Source organism: Oncorhynchus gorbuscha, linkage group LG22, assembly GCF_021184085.1.
Source record: "Oncorhynchus gorbuscha isolate QuinsamMale2020 ecotype Even-year linkage group LG22, OgorEven_v1.0, whole genome shotgun sequence".
Taxonomy (NCBI): Eukaryota; Metazoa; Chordata; class Actinopteri; order Salmoniformes; family Salmonidae; genus Oncorhynchus; species Oncorhynchus gorbuscha.
Window position 1 is genome coordinate 25,198,819 of NC_060194.1, and position 13,053 is coordinate 25,211,871.

The 13,053-nt window shown below is 42.7% G+C and overlaps 1 protein-coding gene across 1 annotated transcript in view; it reads right to left on the bottom strand.

The window, feature by feature from the left end:
- LOC124009817 (apoptosis regulator Bcl-2-like) overlaps positions 1-12,575 on the bottom strand; it is a 49,533-nt gene extending 36,958 nt beyond the window's left edge. The window contains exon 1 of the mRNA XM_046322005.1: positions 11,437-12,575. Within this exon, the coding sequence (XP_046177961.1) occupies positions 11,437-11,976 (540 nt within the window). The 5' untranslated portion in view covers positions 11,977-12,575. The remainder of the gene's footprint in view (positions 1-11,436) is intronic.
- Between the last annotated feature and the right edge of the window lie 478 nt (positions 12,576-13,053).

Here is a 13,053-nt window from a genome sequence, read left to right on the forward strand (position 1 = left end):
CCGGGCTCGAGAATGGGGCACAGCTATCTGGGAGGCAAGGGCTGATTGCTCTAACAGATTCCAGAACTTTAAAGAGGAGATGATTCGGGTTTTTGACCGTTCAGTTTTTGGTGGGGAGGCTTCTAGGGCCCTGGCTTCCTTATGCCAAGGTGAACGGTCCATAACGGATTATTCCATTGAGTTTCGCACTCTTGCTGCCTCTAGTGAGTGGAACGAGCCGGCGCTGCTCGCTCGTTTTCTGGAGGGACTCCACGCTGTGGTTAAGGATGAGATTCTTCCCGGGAGGTTCCATCAGATGTGGATTCTTTGATTGCTCTCGCCATCCGCATAGAACGACGGGTAGATCTTCGTCACCGGGCTCGTGGAAGAGAGCTCGCATCAACGGTGTTTCCCTGCTCCGCATCGCAACCATCTCCCTCCTCTGGCTTTGAGACTGAGCCCATGCAGCTGGGAGGGATTCGCATCTCGAATAAGGAGAGGGAACGGAGGATCACCAACCGCCTGTGCCTCTATTTGCGGAGTTGCTGGACATTTTGTTAATTCATGTCCAGTAAGAGGCCAGAGCCCATCAGTAAGCGGAGGGCTACTGGTGAGCGCTACTACTCAGTCCTCTTCATCTAGATCTTGTACTACTATGTCGGTCCATCTACGCTGGACCGGTTCGGGTGCTACATGCAGTGCCTTGATTGACTCTGGGGCTGAGGGTTGTTTCATGGACGAAGCATGGGTTCGGAAACATAACATTCCTTTCAGACCGTTAGACAAGCCTACGCCCATGTTTGCCTTAGATGGTAGTCATCTTCCCAGTATCAAATTTGAGACACTACCTTTAACTCTCACAGTATCTGGTAACCACAGTGAGACTATTTCTTTTTTGATTTTCCGTTCACCGTTTACACCTGTTGTTTTGGGTCATCCCTGGCTAGTATGTCATAATCCTTCTATTAATTGGTCTAGTAATTCTATCCTATCCTGGAACGTTTCTTGTCATGTGAAGTGTTTAATGTCTGCCATCCCTCCCGTTTCTTCTCTCCCTACTTCTCAGGAGGAACCTGGCGATTTGACAGGAGTGCCGGAGGAATATCATGATCTGCGCACGGTCTTCAGTCGGTCCCGAGCCAACTCCCTTCCTCCTCACCGGTCGTATGATTGTAGTATTGATCTCCTTCCAGGGACCACGCCTCCTCGAGGTAGACTATACTCTCTGTCGGCTCCCGAACGTAAGGCTCTCGAGGATTATTTGTCTGTGTCTCTTGACGCCGGTACCATAGTGCCTTCTTCTTCTCCGGCCGGGGCGGGGTTCTTTTTGTTAAGAAGAAGGACGGTACTCTGCGCCCTGCGTGGATTATCGAGGGCTGAATGACATAACGGTTAAGAATCGTTATCCGCTTCCCCTTATGTCATCAGCCTTCGAGATTCTGCAGGGAGCCAGGTGCTTTACTAAGTTGGACCTTCGTAACGCTTACCATCTCGTGCGCATCAGAGAGGGGGACGAGTGGAAAACGGCGTTTAACACTCCGTTAGGCATTTTGAGTACCGGGTTCTGCCGTTCGGTCTCGCCAATGCGCCAGCTGTTTTTCAGGCATTAGTTAATGATGTTCTGAGAGACATGCTGAACATTTTTGTTTTTGTCTATCTTGACGATATCCTGATTTTTTCTCCGTCACTCGAGATTCATGTTCAGCACGTTCGACGTGTTCTACAGCGCCTTTAGAGAATTGTCTCTACGTAAAGGCTGAGAAGTGCTCTTTTCATGTCTCCTCCGTTACTTTTCTCGGTTCCGTTATTTCCGCTGAAGGCATTCAGATGGATTCCGCTAAGGTCCAAGCTGTCAGTGATTGGCCCGTTCCAAGGTCACGTGTCGAGTTGCAGCGCTTTTTAGGTTTCGCTAATTTCTATCGGCGTTTCATTCGTAATTTCGGTCAAGTTGCTGCCCTCTCACAGCTCTTACTTCTGTCAAGACGTGTTTTAAGTGGTCCGGTTCCGCCCAGGGAGCTTTTGATCTTCTAAAAGAACGTTTTACGTCCGCTCCTATCCTCGTTACTCCTGACGTCACTAGACAATTTATTGTCGAGGTTGACGCTTCAGAGGTATGGGAGCCATTCTATCCCAGCGCTTCCAGTCTGACGATAAGGTTCATCCTTGCGCTTATTTTTCTCATCGCCTGTCGCCATCTGAGCGCAACTATGATGTGGGTAACCGTGAACTGCTCGCCATCCGCTTAGCCCTAGGCGAATGGCGACAGTGGTTGGAGGGGGCGACCGTTCCTTTTGTCGTTTGGACAGACCATAAGAACCTTGAGTACATCCGTTCTGCCAAACGACTTAATGCCCGTCAAGCTCGTTGGGCGTTGTTTTTCGCTCGTTTCGAGTTTGTGATTTCTTACCGTCCGGGTAGCAAGAACACCAAGCCTGATGCCTTATCCCGTCTGTTTAGTTCTTCTGTGGCTTCTACTGATCTCGAGGGGATTCTTCCTTATGGGCGTGTTGTCGGGTTGACAGTCTGGGGAATTGAAAGACAGGTTAAGCAAGCACTCACGCACAGGCGCTTGTCCTAGTAACCTCCTTTTCGTTCCTGTTTCCACTCGTCTGGCTGTTCTTCAGTGGGCTCACTCTGCCAAGTTAGCTGGTCATCCCGGTGTTCGAGGCACTCTTGCGTCTATTCGCCAGCGCTTTTGGTGGCCGACTCAGGAGCGTGACACGCGCCGTTTCGTGGCTGCGTGTTCAGACTGCGCGCAGAAGAAGTCTGGTAATTTTTTTTCTGCTTCTGCTCCTGGTCTTGCTGGGTCTCAGTCTGTTCCCTGCCATCGCATCTCTCCTGTTCTTGTCCCTGCCCTTGCTGTGTCTCAGTCTGTCCCTAGTTCTCATTTTTTTTTTTTAGAGTAGTACCCTAGTTTCCTTTTTATCGTTTTCGTTACGGTCCTGAGGAGAGGAGTTGGGTTCTTTCTCGGGACGTGCTGGACCGTTTGATCTATGATTTCCTCCGTTGCTGCCAGTGTTCCTCCTCGAGAGCGCCAGGAGGCGCCGGTGAGTGGGGGTACTGTCATGTTTGTCATTTATTATCATGTCTTGTCCCTGTGCTCCCCATGCTATTCGTTTCCCTCTGCTGGTCTTATTTGGTTCTTTCCCTCCTATCCCTCTCTCTCCCCTCCCTCTCTCACTCTCTCGCTCTCTCTTCTCTCTATCGTTCCGTTCCTGCTCCCAGCTGTTCCTATTCCCTAATCATCATTTAGTCTTCCCACACCTGTTCCCGATCCTTTCCCTGATTAGAGTCCCTATTTATTCCTTTGTGATCCGTTCCTGTGCCGTCGGTTCCTTGTATTGTATTCACCATGCTGTGATTGCGTTTCGCCCTGTCCTGTCGTGTTTTTGCCGTGATTGTGTATCACCCTGTCCTGTCGTGTTTTGTGCCTTCATCAGATGCTGCGTGTGAGCAGGTGTCTCAGTCGACTACGGCCTGCGCCTACCCGAAGCGACCTGCAGTCTGTGGCCGCTTCTCCAGTTGTTTTCCCCTCTACAAATCTAGAGGATTTCTGTTATTCCGTTTTGGACTTTAATAAACTCTGTTTCTGTTAAGTCGCGTTTGGGTCCTCTTTCACCTGCATGACAGGTACACCTGGAATTGACTCAAATGATGTCAATTAGCCTATCTGAAGCTTCTAAAGCCATGACATAATTTTCTGGAATTTTCCAAGCTGTTTAAAGGCACAGTCATCCTAGTGTATGTTAACTTCTGACCCACAGGAATTGTGATACAGTGAATTATAAGTGAAATAATCTCTCTGTAAACAATTCTTGTAAAAATGACTTGTGTCATGCACAAAGTAGATGTTCTAACCAACTTGCCAAAACTATAGTTTGTTAGCAATAAATTTGTGGAGCGGATGAAAAACAGGTTTTAATGACTCCAACCTAAGTGTATGTAAACTTCCGACTTCAACTGTATATATTTATGTATTATGGTCAAGTGCCCCTAAAGAAAGATACCCAGGGTCCCTTCTCATCTGTGTAAATGTGCCTTAGACATGCTGCAAGGAGGCATGAGGCCTGCAGATGTAGCCAGGGCAATAAATTGCAATGTCCGTACTGTGAGAAGCCTAAGACAGCGCTGCAGGGAGACAGGATGAACAGTTGATCATCCTCACAGTGGCAGACCACGTGTAACAACACCTGCACAGGATCGGTACATCCGAACATCACACCTGAGGGACTGGTACATGATAGCAACAACAACTGCCCCGAGTTACACGAGGAACGCACAATCCTTCCATCAGTGCTCAGACTGTCCGCAATAGGCTGAGAGAGGCTGGACTGAGGGCTTGTAGGCCTGTTGTAAGGCAGGTCCTCACCAGACATCACTGGCAACAACGTCGCCTATGGACACAAACTAGCATCAAAAGTAATTTATTATTATTAATTTTTTAAAGTATTAATAGGAGACTGAATGCGATCGGACCACCATCTAATTGGCCTCTGTACACAGTAACTCTTACATCATTTCCACGTGGATTGGGATAAAGCCTATTGGAGACAATTTGTTCATAACTTAGACAAAATAATTAATAATTGACTTTTTTCTCCACAACATAGGTACAGCAGATCCCATTATTGTATGGGACACTTTTAAATGTACTTTTATAAGTCATTCAATACAATTCAATACTCATCATTAATTTAGGTCAAAAGAGATTAGACTAATAAAGGAAATAGAGGAAATAACAGCGCAGGTAGATGATAATGGAAACTGTACTAGAGGCACATAATAAGTTAGCAGAAAAACAAAAATAATTGGAGGTACTTATTCAAGAATGATCAAGTGTAATGTATTACAAATATAAAGTTTAATCGGATGGAAAATGGGGTAAAATGCAACAACACAATCTGGAATTTTCCATATCGAAAAGCTACCAAAAAGAATTTACAGAATCTTGTTACAAATGATGGACTCATCCATTATTCACCAAATTATATTTTGAAAGAGGAAGCAAAATATTTTAAGCATATGTTTTCATTCTAGTCTCCTCCATTTACACCGAATGATGTTAACTGTAAGGTTTTCTTTCCTAATAATAATAATGTAAAATTAACAAATGTTCAGAAAGACCTCTGTGAAGGCCAACTTACAGAAGAGGATCTTTTTGAGGCAATTAAATATTTTCAGTCTGTAAAAACACCAGGTCTTGATGGTACCAGTAGAGGTATATCAGACCTTTTTTGATGTACTCAAAGATGCATTATTGGCATGTTTGAATTACTCCTATAAAAATGGTAGACTTTCAGGTACTCAACAAGAAAGTCTGATTTCATTACTACTAAAACAGGACCCAGGTGGTACTGTAAGTATAAAGATCCAATCCATTTAAAAAACTGGAGGCCTCTACCACTTCAATGTTGGGATGTGAAAATCCTGGCGAAATGCATAGCACAAAGAATAAAAAAGTTTTTTTTACCAGATATTGTTCATCCTGATCAGACAGGTTTTTTACATGGACGATATATTGGAGATAATATACGACAATTACTTGAAACAATTGAACATTATGAAACATCAAAGATACCAGGCCTGGTCTTCATAGCATAGCATAGAATTTTGAAAAGGCATTTGATAAAGTACGACTAGAATGTATTTATGAATGGCTGGATTACATTCATTTCGGTGAATCTCTTATACAATGGGTTAAAGTTATGCACAGCAAACGAAGATGTAAAATAGTAAATAATGGTTACTTCTCAGAAAGTATTGAGCTTTTAAGATGAATAAAACAAGGCTGTCCATTGTCTACATATCTATTTATTATGGCCATTGAAATGCTAGCTATTAAAATTAGATCCAACAAGAACATCAAGGGGTTAGAAATTCAGGGGATAAAAACAAAACTGTCAATGTATACTGATGAATCAAGTTTAAAAAAAATGTTTAATCATATGAGCAAAATATATTTCATTTTATTTGGAATGCTAAGCCAAACAAAATTAAACTTGCCTATTTATATAATGAATATGAGTTTGGGGGGCTAAAATGATTAAATATTAAAGCTTTAAACCTCTCACTAAAAGCTTCACTCATACATAAGTTATACTTAAACCCTAAATGGTCGTCCAGTAGATGATTAAGAAAGGCTCATCCCGTTGCTCAAAAATTGCCTTTTTTAATTTATACAGATTACAATTTCTCATTTCCGACTGATTGAAAATTAAATTTGGTTTAAAGTATCGCCCTTTCTTAAACAAGCCATACAAAGCTGGCTACAATTTCAGTTTTATCCTCCAGAAAAGATAGAACAAATATTATAACAAATATTATTGTTAAACTCAAATAAACTGATTAATAAAAAAAAGTATATTTATTAATTATATTGTGAATATAAACGGTGGAGTTATGTCACATCAGCAGCTATCGAAATAATATGGGAATGTCTGCTCAATCAAAATGTATAACCAACTGATTGCAACATTACCACAGAAATGGAAGAGGCAAATGGAAAGGGAGAAGGTTGTTTGCCTGACATATATTAAAGATACAAACTGGCTGAAAGGAATTAGCATAAATAGAAAAATATAGTAGTTTCATTTGAGGACAAAACTGTTGACAGCTGCGCTATACAGGCTGCAAAATAAATGGGAGATTTTTGATGTACCGATTCCATGGAACATGGTTTATGAACTGGTACAAAAAAACTACACTTAAGAGTTTTTACATTTAAATTATTATACAGAATTCTTGTCACCAACAGAATGCTATATATATGGGGCGTACGAGAATCTCAGCTCTGTAGATTTTGCTGTGAAGAGACAGAATCACTAGATAATTTATTCTGGTATTGATCCTATGTAGCTTGTTTCTGGTTACAGGTTCAGGAATGGTTAAAAATAAATCACAACATTCACTTAAAAAAGACAAGGCTGCCTATCATACATTATTCCACTCATTGCACCTTGTTGCGCCTTGTATCCCCCGTTGTTGCAGTGCAACCACAACAGATAGACTTCAGTACTCGGCGTTTGTCCAGGTCCCTTTTCCACAGGACCTCGGGAGATGCCTTCAATACCGTCCAACAGGGACAAGTTAACCGCACATGTTTTAATGCTTAACCATCAAGCCTTTTCTGTTTTAACCACCCTTATCTACTTTCACTCCACTCATAGACGTTTATCCCTCCCTGGACAAATGTTGCACTTTCCTCACGTGAGACCATCTTGTCGAGCTGATCATTTCAAACCACACCGCTCTCATTGGGCAAAAACTGGTTGAATCAACATTGTTTCCATGCAATTTACACCAAATAAGTCAATGTGATGATGTTGAATCAACATAGAAAACTGATTGGATTTACAAGAAGTCATCAACGTAAGGGAATTTAGTCTTTTTTTCACCCATCTTTTAACCTAAATCCAATGACAGGTGACATTTTTGGTTGATTTCACGTTGAATTCATGTTAGTTGGCAACTCAATCAAATATAAATCAAAACTAGACGTTGAACTGACGTCTGTGCCCAGTGGGCTGTTTCATCCATGGCAATGATGTTGCTCTCCTTTCTCTTCTTTTGCACAATCTTCACGATTACTGAAGTTCACTCCTGAACAATTCATTTAGACCCGGCGTTTATTTGAAACAAGTGTTTATTTTCTGAAATGTGTGCCGATGCCCAGCTGTTAAAAGGGACAGGCGGCTATCTGAGACTCAGCGTTTAATTGATATTTTAAGTGACAAACACATTTAATTAATTGGTTCTGGCATGTCATCTGAGCCTCACATCACAGACAATTTTTGGGTGGGATGTTCAATTTGGTCACTTATCACAAGTCCCTGGTAAAATGACACAGAAAATTGGTTGCATATACCTTCCCGTAATACGGAATTAACCTTCGGATTAAAAGATTCCGTGCCCTTCAGTTCTCATAGATATAGCACATGAATATCCTGTCGCCTCAGCCTTGAAACACTACTGTCTATTCTGACCTACATACAACAGTACATAGTGAGACGGGTAGTCGGGTATACAGGCTCCAGAGACCTCTAACACACAGACACACACGGCAGCCACAGCCGTATCCCGTCATCCCAGGCACAGGTTTCAAAAGAGACAAAAGGGCTTCAACTGAACCAAAATGCACTGGAGAGTGCATGTTACATGTTAAATAAACATACAGGCTGGCTGTAGTCTGTGGTTCTGTAATCCTGGAGGCCCCTCTCTCCTCTCCGTGCTTCCCTTTGATATGTGGCACAACCTGCCACCTTCAGGGGCAGACGAGACTCAAGGGGAATGTTAAACACTCCTTCCTTTCGAGATGAAATGCTCCACATAAATCATTGATTAGCCTCCACCCCTCCAATACCCACCCCCCTTTACCCCCTTTCGCTAGATAGCTGAAATGGTGCAAACAAATGTTATGTTCTCATTAAGAGTACTTTTGTCAATTAGGGACTAGTTTTTGTCAGTTGGGCCTAATATCTGCTGAGCTGTGGAAGAGAGCAGTAGTAAAGGAGTGGCCACGCTGTTCATCTTCAGAGGGGAAATAACAGTAACAAAAGAAAAACAGAGCAGAGGTTGTTGTGGATGTGAAGTTGGTGATGCATGCTCAGTTATTTGATGATAGATGATAAATGCATTGTGTGTGCACGTGCGTGTGTGTGTGTGTGTGTGTGTGTGTGTGTGTGTGTGTGTGTGTGTGTGTGTGTGTGTGTGTGTGTGTGTGTGTGTGTGTGTGTGTGTGTGTGTGTGGGGGGGCTCTCAACTTTGTTTTGGTTGGAGGATTCTATGGGTCATGTGAATCTCTGACAGTGGTCCTCATCTCTTGTCCTGTCTTGCCTGAGGGTTGGTAGCCTATACTATTAATTTGATGGCACCCATTCCCCTGACATGTGTCTGTCCAGCTCTGTCCCGCCACGGATGTGGAGCGAGACAGATACTGTATAATGATCCTGTCCTACTAGTGCCTCATCAGCTCTGGTTACAGTACAGACTGTTCTCTGCAGATAGTGTCACAGACATCTATGTGTGAAAGCAATACAGTGTTTAACAGAAGTATAGCAGGTTTAACCAAGGTCAGCTAGTTAGTTAGATAGATAGATAGATAGATAGATTCAAAATCCATTTTTCACAAGTCCTGACATGTAATCCAAGTACAAATTCCCTGTCTTAGGTCAGTTAGGATCACCACTTTATTTTAAGAATGTGAAATGTCAGAATAATAGTAGCGAGAATGATTTATTTAAGCTTTTATTTATTTTACCACATTCCCAGTTGGTCAAAAGTTTACATACACCCAATTAGTATTTGGTAGAATGACCTTTAAATTGTTTAACTTGGGTCAAATGTTTCAGGTTGCCTTCCACAAGCTTCCCACAATAAGTTGGGTGAATGTTGGCCCATTCCTCCTGACAGAGCTGGTGTAACTGAGTCAGGTTTGTAGGCCTCCTTGCTCGCACACGCTTTTTCAGTTCTGCTCACAAATTTTCTATGGGTTTGAGGTCAGTGCTTTGTGATGGCCACTCCAATACCATGACTTTGTTGTCCTTAAGGCATTTTGACACAACTTTGGAAGTATGATTGGGGTTATTGTCCATTTGGAAGACCCATTTGCGACCAAGCTTGAACTTCCTGACTGATGTCTTGACATGTTGCTTCAACAGCAGCCCCACAACATGATGCTACCACCCCTGTGCTTCATCGTTGGGATGGTGTTCTTCGGCTTGCAAACATCCCCCTTTTCCTCTAAAAATAACGATGGTCATTATGGCTAAACAGTTCTATTTTTGTTTCATCAGACCAGAGGACATTTCTGCAAAAGTACAATCATTGTCCCCCTGTGTAGTTGCAAACCGTAGTCTGGCTTTTTATGGCGGTTTTGGAGCAGTGGCTTCTTCCTTGCTCTTTGTTGATATAGGACTCGCTTTACTGTGGATAAAGATACCTTTGTACCTGTTTCCTCCGGCATCTTCAAAGGGTCCTTTGCTGTTGTTTTGGGATTGATTTGCACTTGTCGCACCAAAGTACGTTCATCTTTAGGAAACTGAACACGTCTCCTTCCTGAGCGGTTTGACAGCTGCGTGGTCCCATGGTGTGTATACTTGCATACTATTGTTTGTACAGATGACCGTGGTACCTTCAAGCGTTTGGAAATTGCTCCCAAGGATGAACCAGACTTGTGGAGTTCTACAATTTATTTTCTGAGGTCTTGGCTGATTTCTTTTGATTTTCCCATGATGTCATGCAATGAGGCACTAAGTTTGAAGGTAGGCCTTGAAATACATCCACAGGTACACCTCCAATTGTCTCAAATGATGTCAATTAGCCTATCAGAAGCTTCTAAAGCCATGAAGTCATTTTCTGGAATTTTCCAAGCTGTTTAAAGGCACAATTAATTTAGTGTAAGTAAACACTTCTGACCCACAGGAATTGTGATACAGTGAATTATAAGTGAAATAATCTGTTTGTAAACAATTGATGTAAAAATTACTTGTGTCATGCACAAAGTAGATGTCCTAACCGACTTGCCAAAACTATAGTTTGATAACAAGACATTTGTGGAGTGGTGGAAAAATGAGTTTTACTGACTCCAAAGTGTATTTTATCTTCCGACTTTAACTGTAGATAGATAGATAGATAGATAGATAGATAGATAGATAGATAGATAGATAGATAGATAGATAGATAGATAGAATAATAAACATAATAATAATAATATACACCGAATAATATACACCATTATGAACACCTGGTCTTTCCATGACAAACTGACCAGGTGAATCCAGGTGAAAGCTATGATCCCTTATTGATGTCACGTGTTAAATCCACTTCAATCAGTGTAGATGAAGGGGAGGAGACAGGTTAAAGAAGGATTATTAAGCCTTGAGACAATTGAGACATGGATTGTATATGTGAGCCATTCAGAGAGTGAATGGGCAAGATACAATATGTATGTGCCTTTGAATGGGGTATGGTAGTAAGTGCCAGGTGCACAGGTTTGTTTTAAAAACTACAATGCTGCTGGGTTTTCAAGCTCAAGAGTTTCCTGTGTGTATCAAGAATGGTCCACCACCAAAAGGCCTTCCAGTCAATTTGACACAACTGTGGGAAGCATTGGAGTCAACATGGGCCAGCATCTTCTTTCAGACCTTATAGAGCATGCTCCGACGAATTTAGTCCGTTCTGAGGGCAAAATGGGGGGTGTAACTCGATATTTGCAAGGTGTTCTGCCTTCAGTCGGCTACAGTCGGCTGAGGCGGGCTTTAGAGCGTGGGGAGGTGTGACAGATACTGTACTATCTTATTGGCCAGACATGCTAGACAAACAGCCTGAACATCAAATCAGCAACACTAAAATATGATGTCGTTAATATCCAGACATTCCCACCGCTTCATACGTAATGTAGCCTAGCCTATGGATAAATCAACGTGATATCGGGCAATTCAAAACAGAGATTACACCTACCCAACCCCCGTTCTCTTGAATCCAGTTGTGCAGCGGTCCATTTAGATACTCCGTCATCCACCCGGCGATGTGGTCAACCTGCGACGTCATTTCCTTGTGCACGCATTCCACACATATTGTGCCACCGAACTCGAAGAAGGCGACAATTCGTCCCCAGTTAACCCCGTCCCTGAACAGCTCGTCTATCACCTCTCTGAATCTCCTTTCTGCCATAGAAGACGTGAGATACAATTGGTGTGACATCTCCGCAAAGTCGGGCTGGTACAGTCGTTCGAGTTCGTCCCCGGCCTCACGCAAAACTCTGTGAATAGCTGCATGCGGGTCCGTTTGGGAGAGCCGTTTGGAAAGATGGGGGACGCTGCCCGGTCTGGCGTTATTGGCTCCGTGGCACCGCCGTGCCAAACCAGGCGGAGGAGAAATCATCGACCCATTATTATCAGCATCTTCCTGGGCATTCTCGAAATCCCACGCATATCCCCTTTTCAAGAGTTTGTGACAAATGTACTTTTCCACTATACAGCGGTTGTCGTCGTTTGCCATTATGATTGGCACTGATTAATGACCTCCACAATCCTCGTTTTTTAAGAATAATACATCGTACTTATCAACATGCACTGCGCCGCGCAATACATCAGATCAGACGAAAAGTGTATTTCTGAGAAAATGCTCTGGTCAAGTTTATAGGATTTACTATCGAACCGTGCAGAACGAAACACTGCAACGGGAGCGATGTGCGTGGATTGAAAAACGGTCCCTTCACCCAACTAGACTGAAACCGTGAAAAAGTCCAAGTATATCCACGTAAGAATATCAAAATGTTTCCCCAATTGTGCTATCAAAATGAAATATTCGAAGCCTTGGTCAAAAAGTGGCTAGTTATCTGTAGACTCCCAAATCCAGACAGACAGAAATACGGAAGAGATTAAAATATTCTCGATGTGCACATAATGTAGTCCACACTACAAAAAAAAATACATGACCGAAAAACCACAGAAGATCAACGTCGCATGCATCCAGAATATTGTTACGCGTACGGAGAGCCGTTTCGAGGGACTGTGCAGTGAAGACTGTATCCCACAATCATATTGCTGTCTGTTCCAGCTACACACTGTGGGTTGGTTGAACATTCTTTGCTGCTTTGCTGGTGAGGTATTTCTTACGTCACCCATAGAAAGTTATCACTTGAGCATTTGGAAACTCCACGTAGGCCTATGTGTCGTTCCTATTTGGTTACGTTTGATCTGTAGAGAAAGGTTTGCCATGATAGGATTTTAACCTTTACTTCTTATCTAATGCAGAAAATGTTGCAATAACCCTAACATTTCCCCAATATTTTATGGGTCGAAATACGGTGAATAGCCATTTCAACTATTCACCGTATTCTATCAATTCGGATCAAGTTGTACAAATAGGTGAACCTTTCCTTATTTGAAGAATTAGAAGCTTCAAGCTTGCTTTCTTTAGCTCTGCCTGATTAACAATTGCTGAGCCTTTACTAGACAGGAATACACCATTCCGATTCCCCATGAGGGGACTGCTTTTACCTAGCATCCTTATGGACATCCATCCATCTCATTGGTGGACATATATTTTGATGTTCTCTGTGCTTTTCTCTTT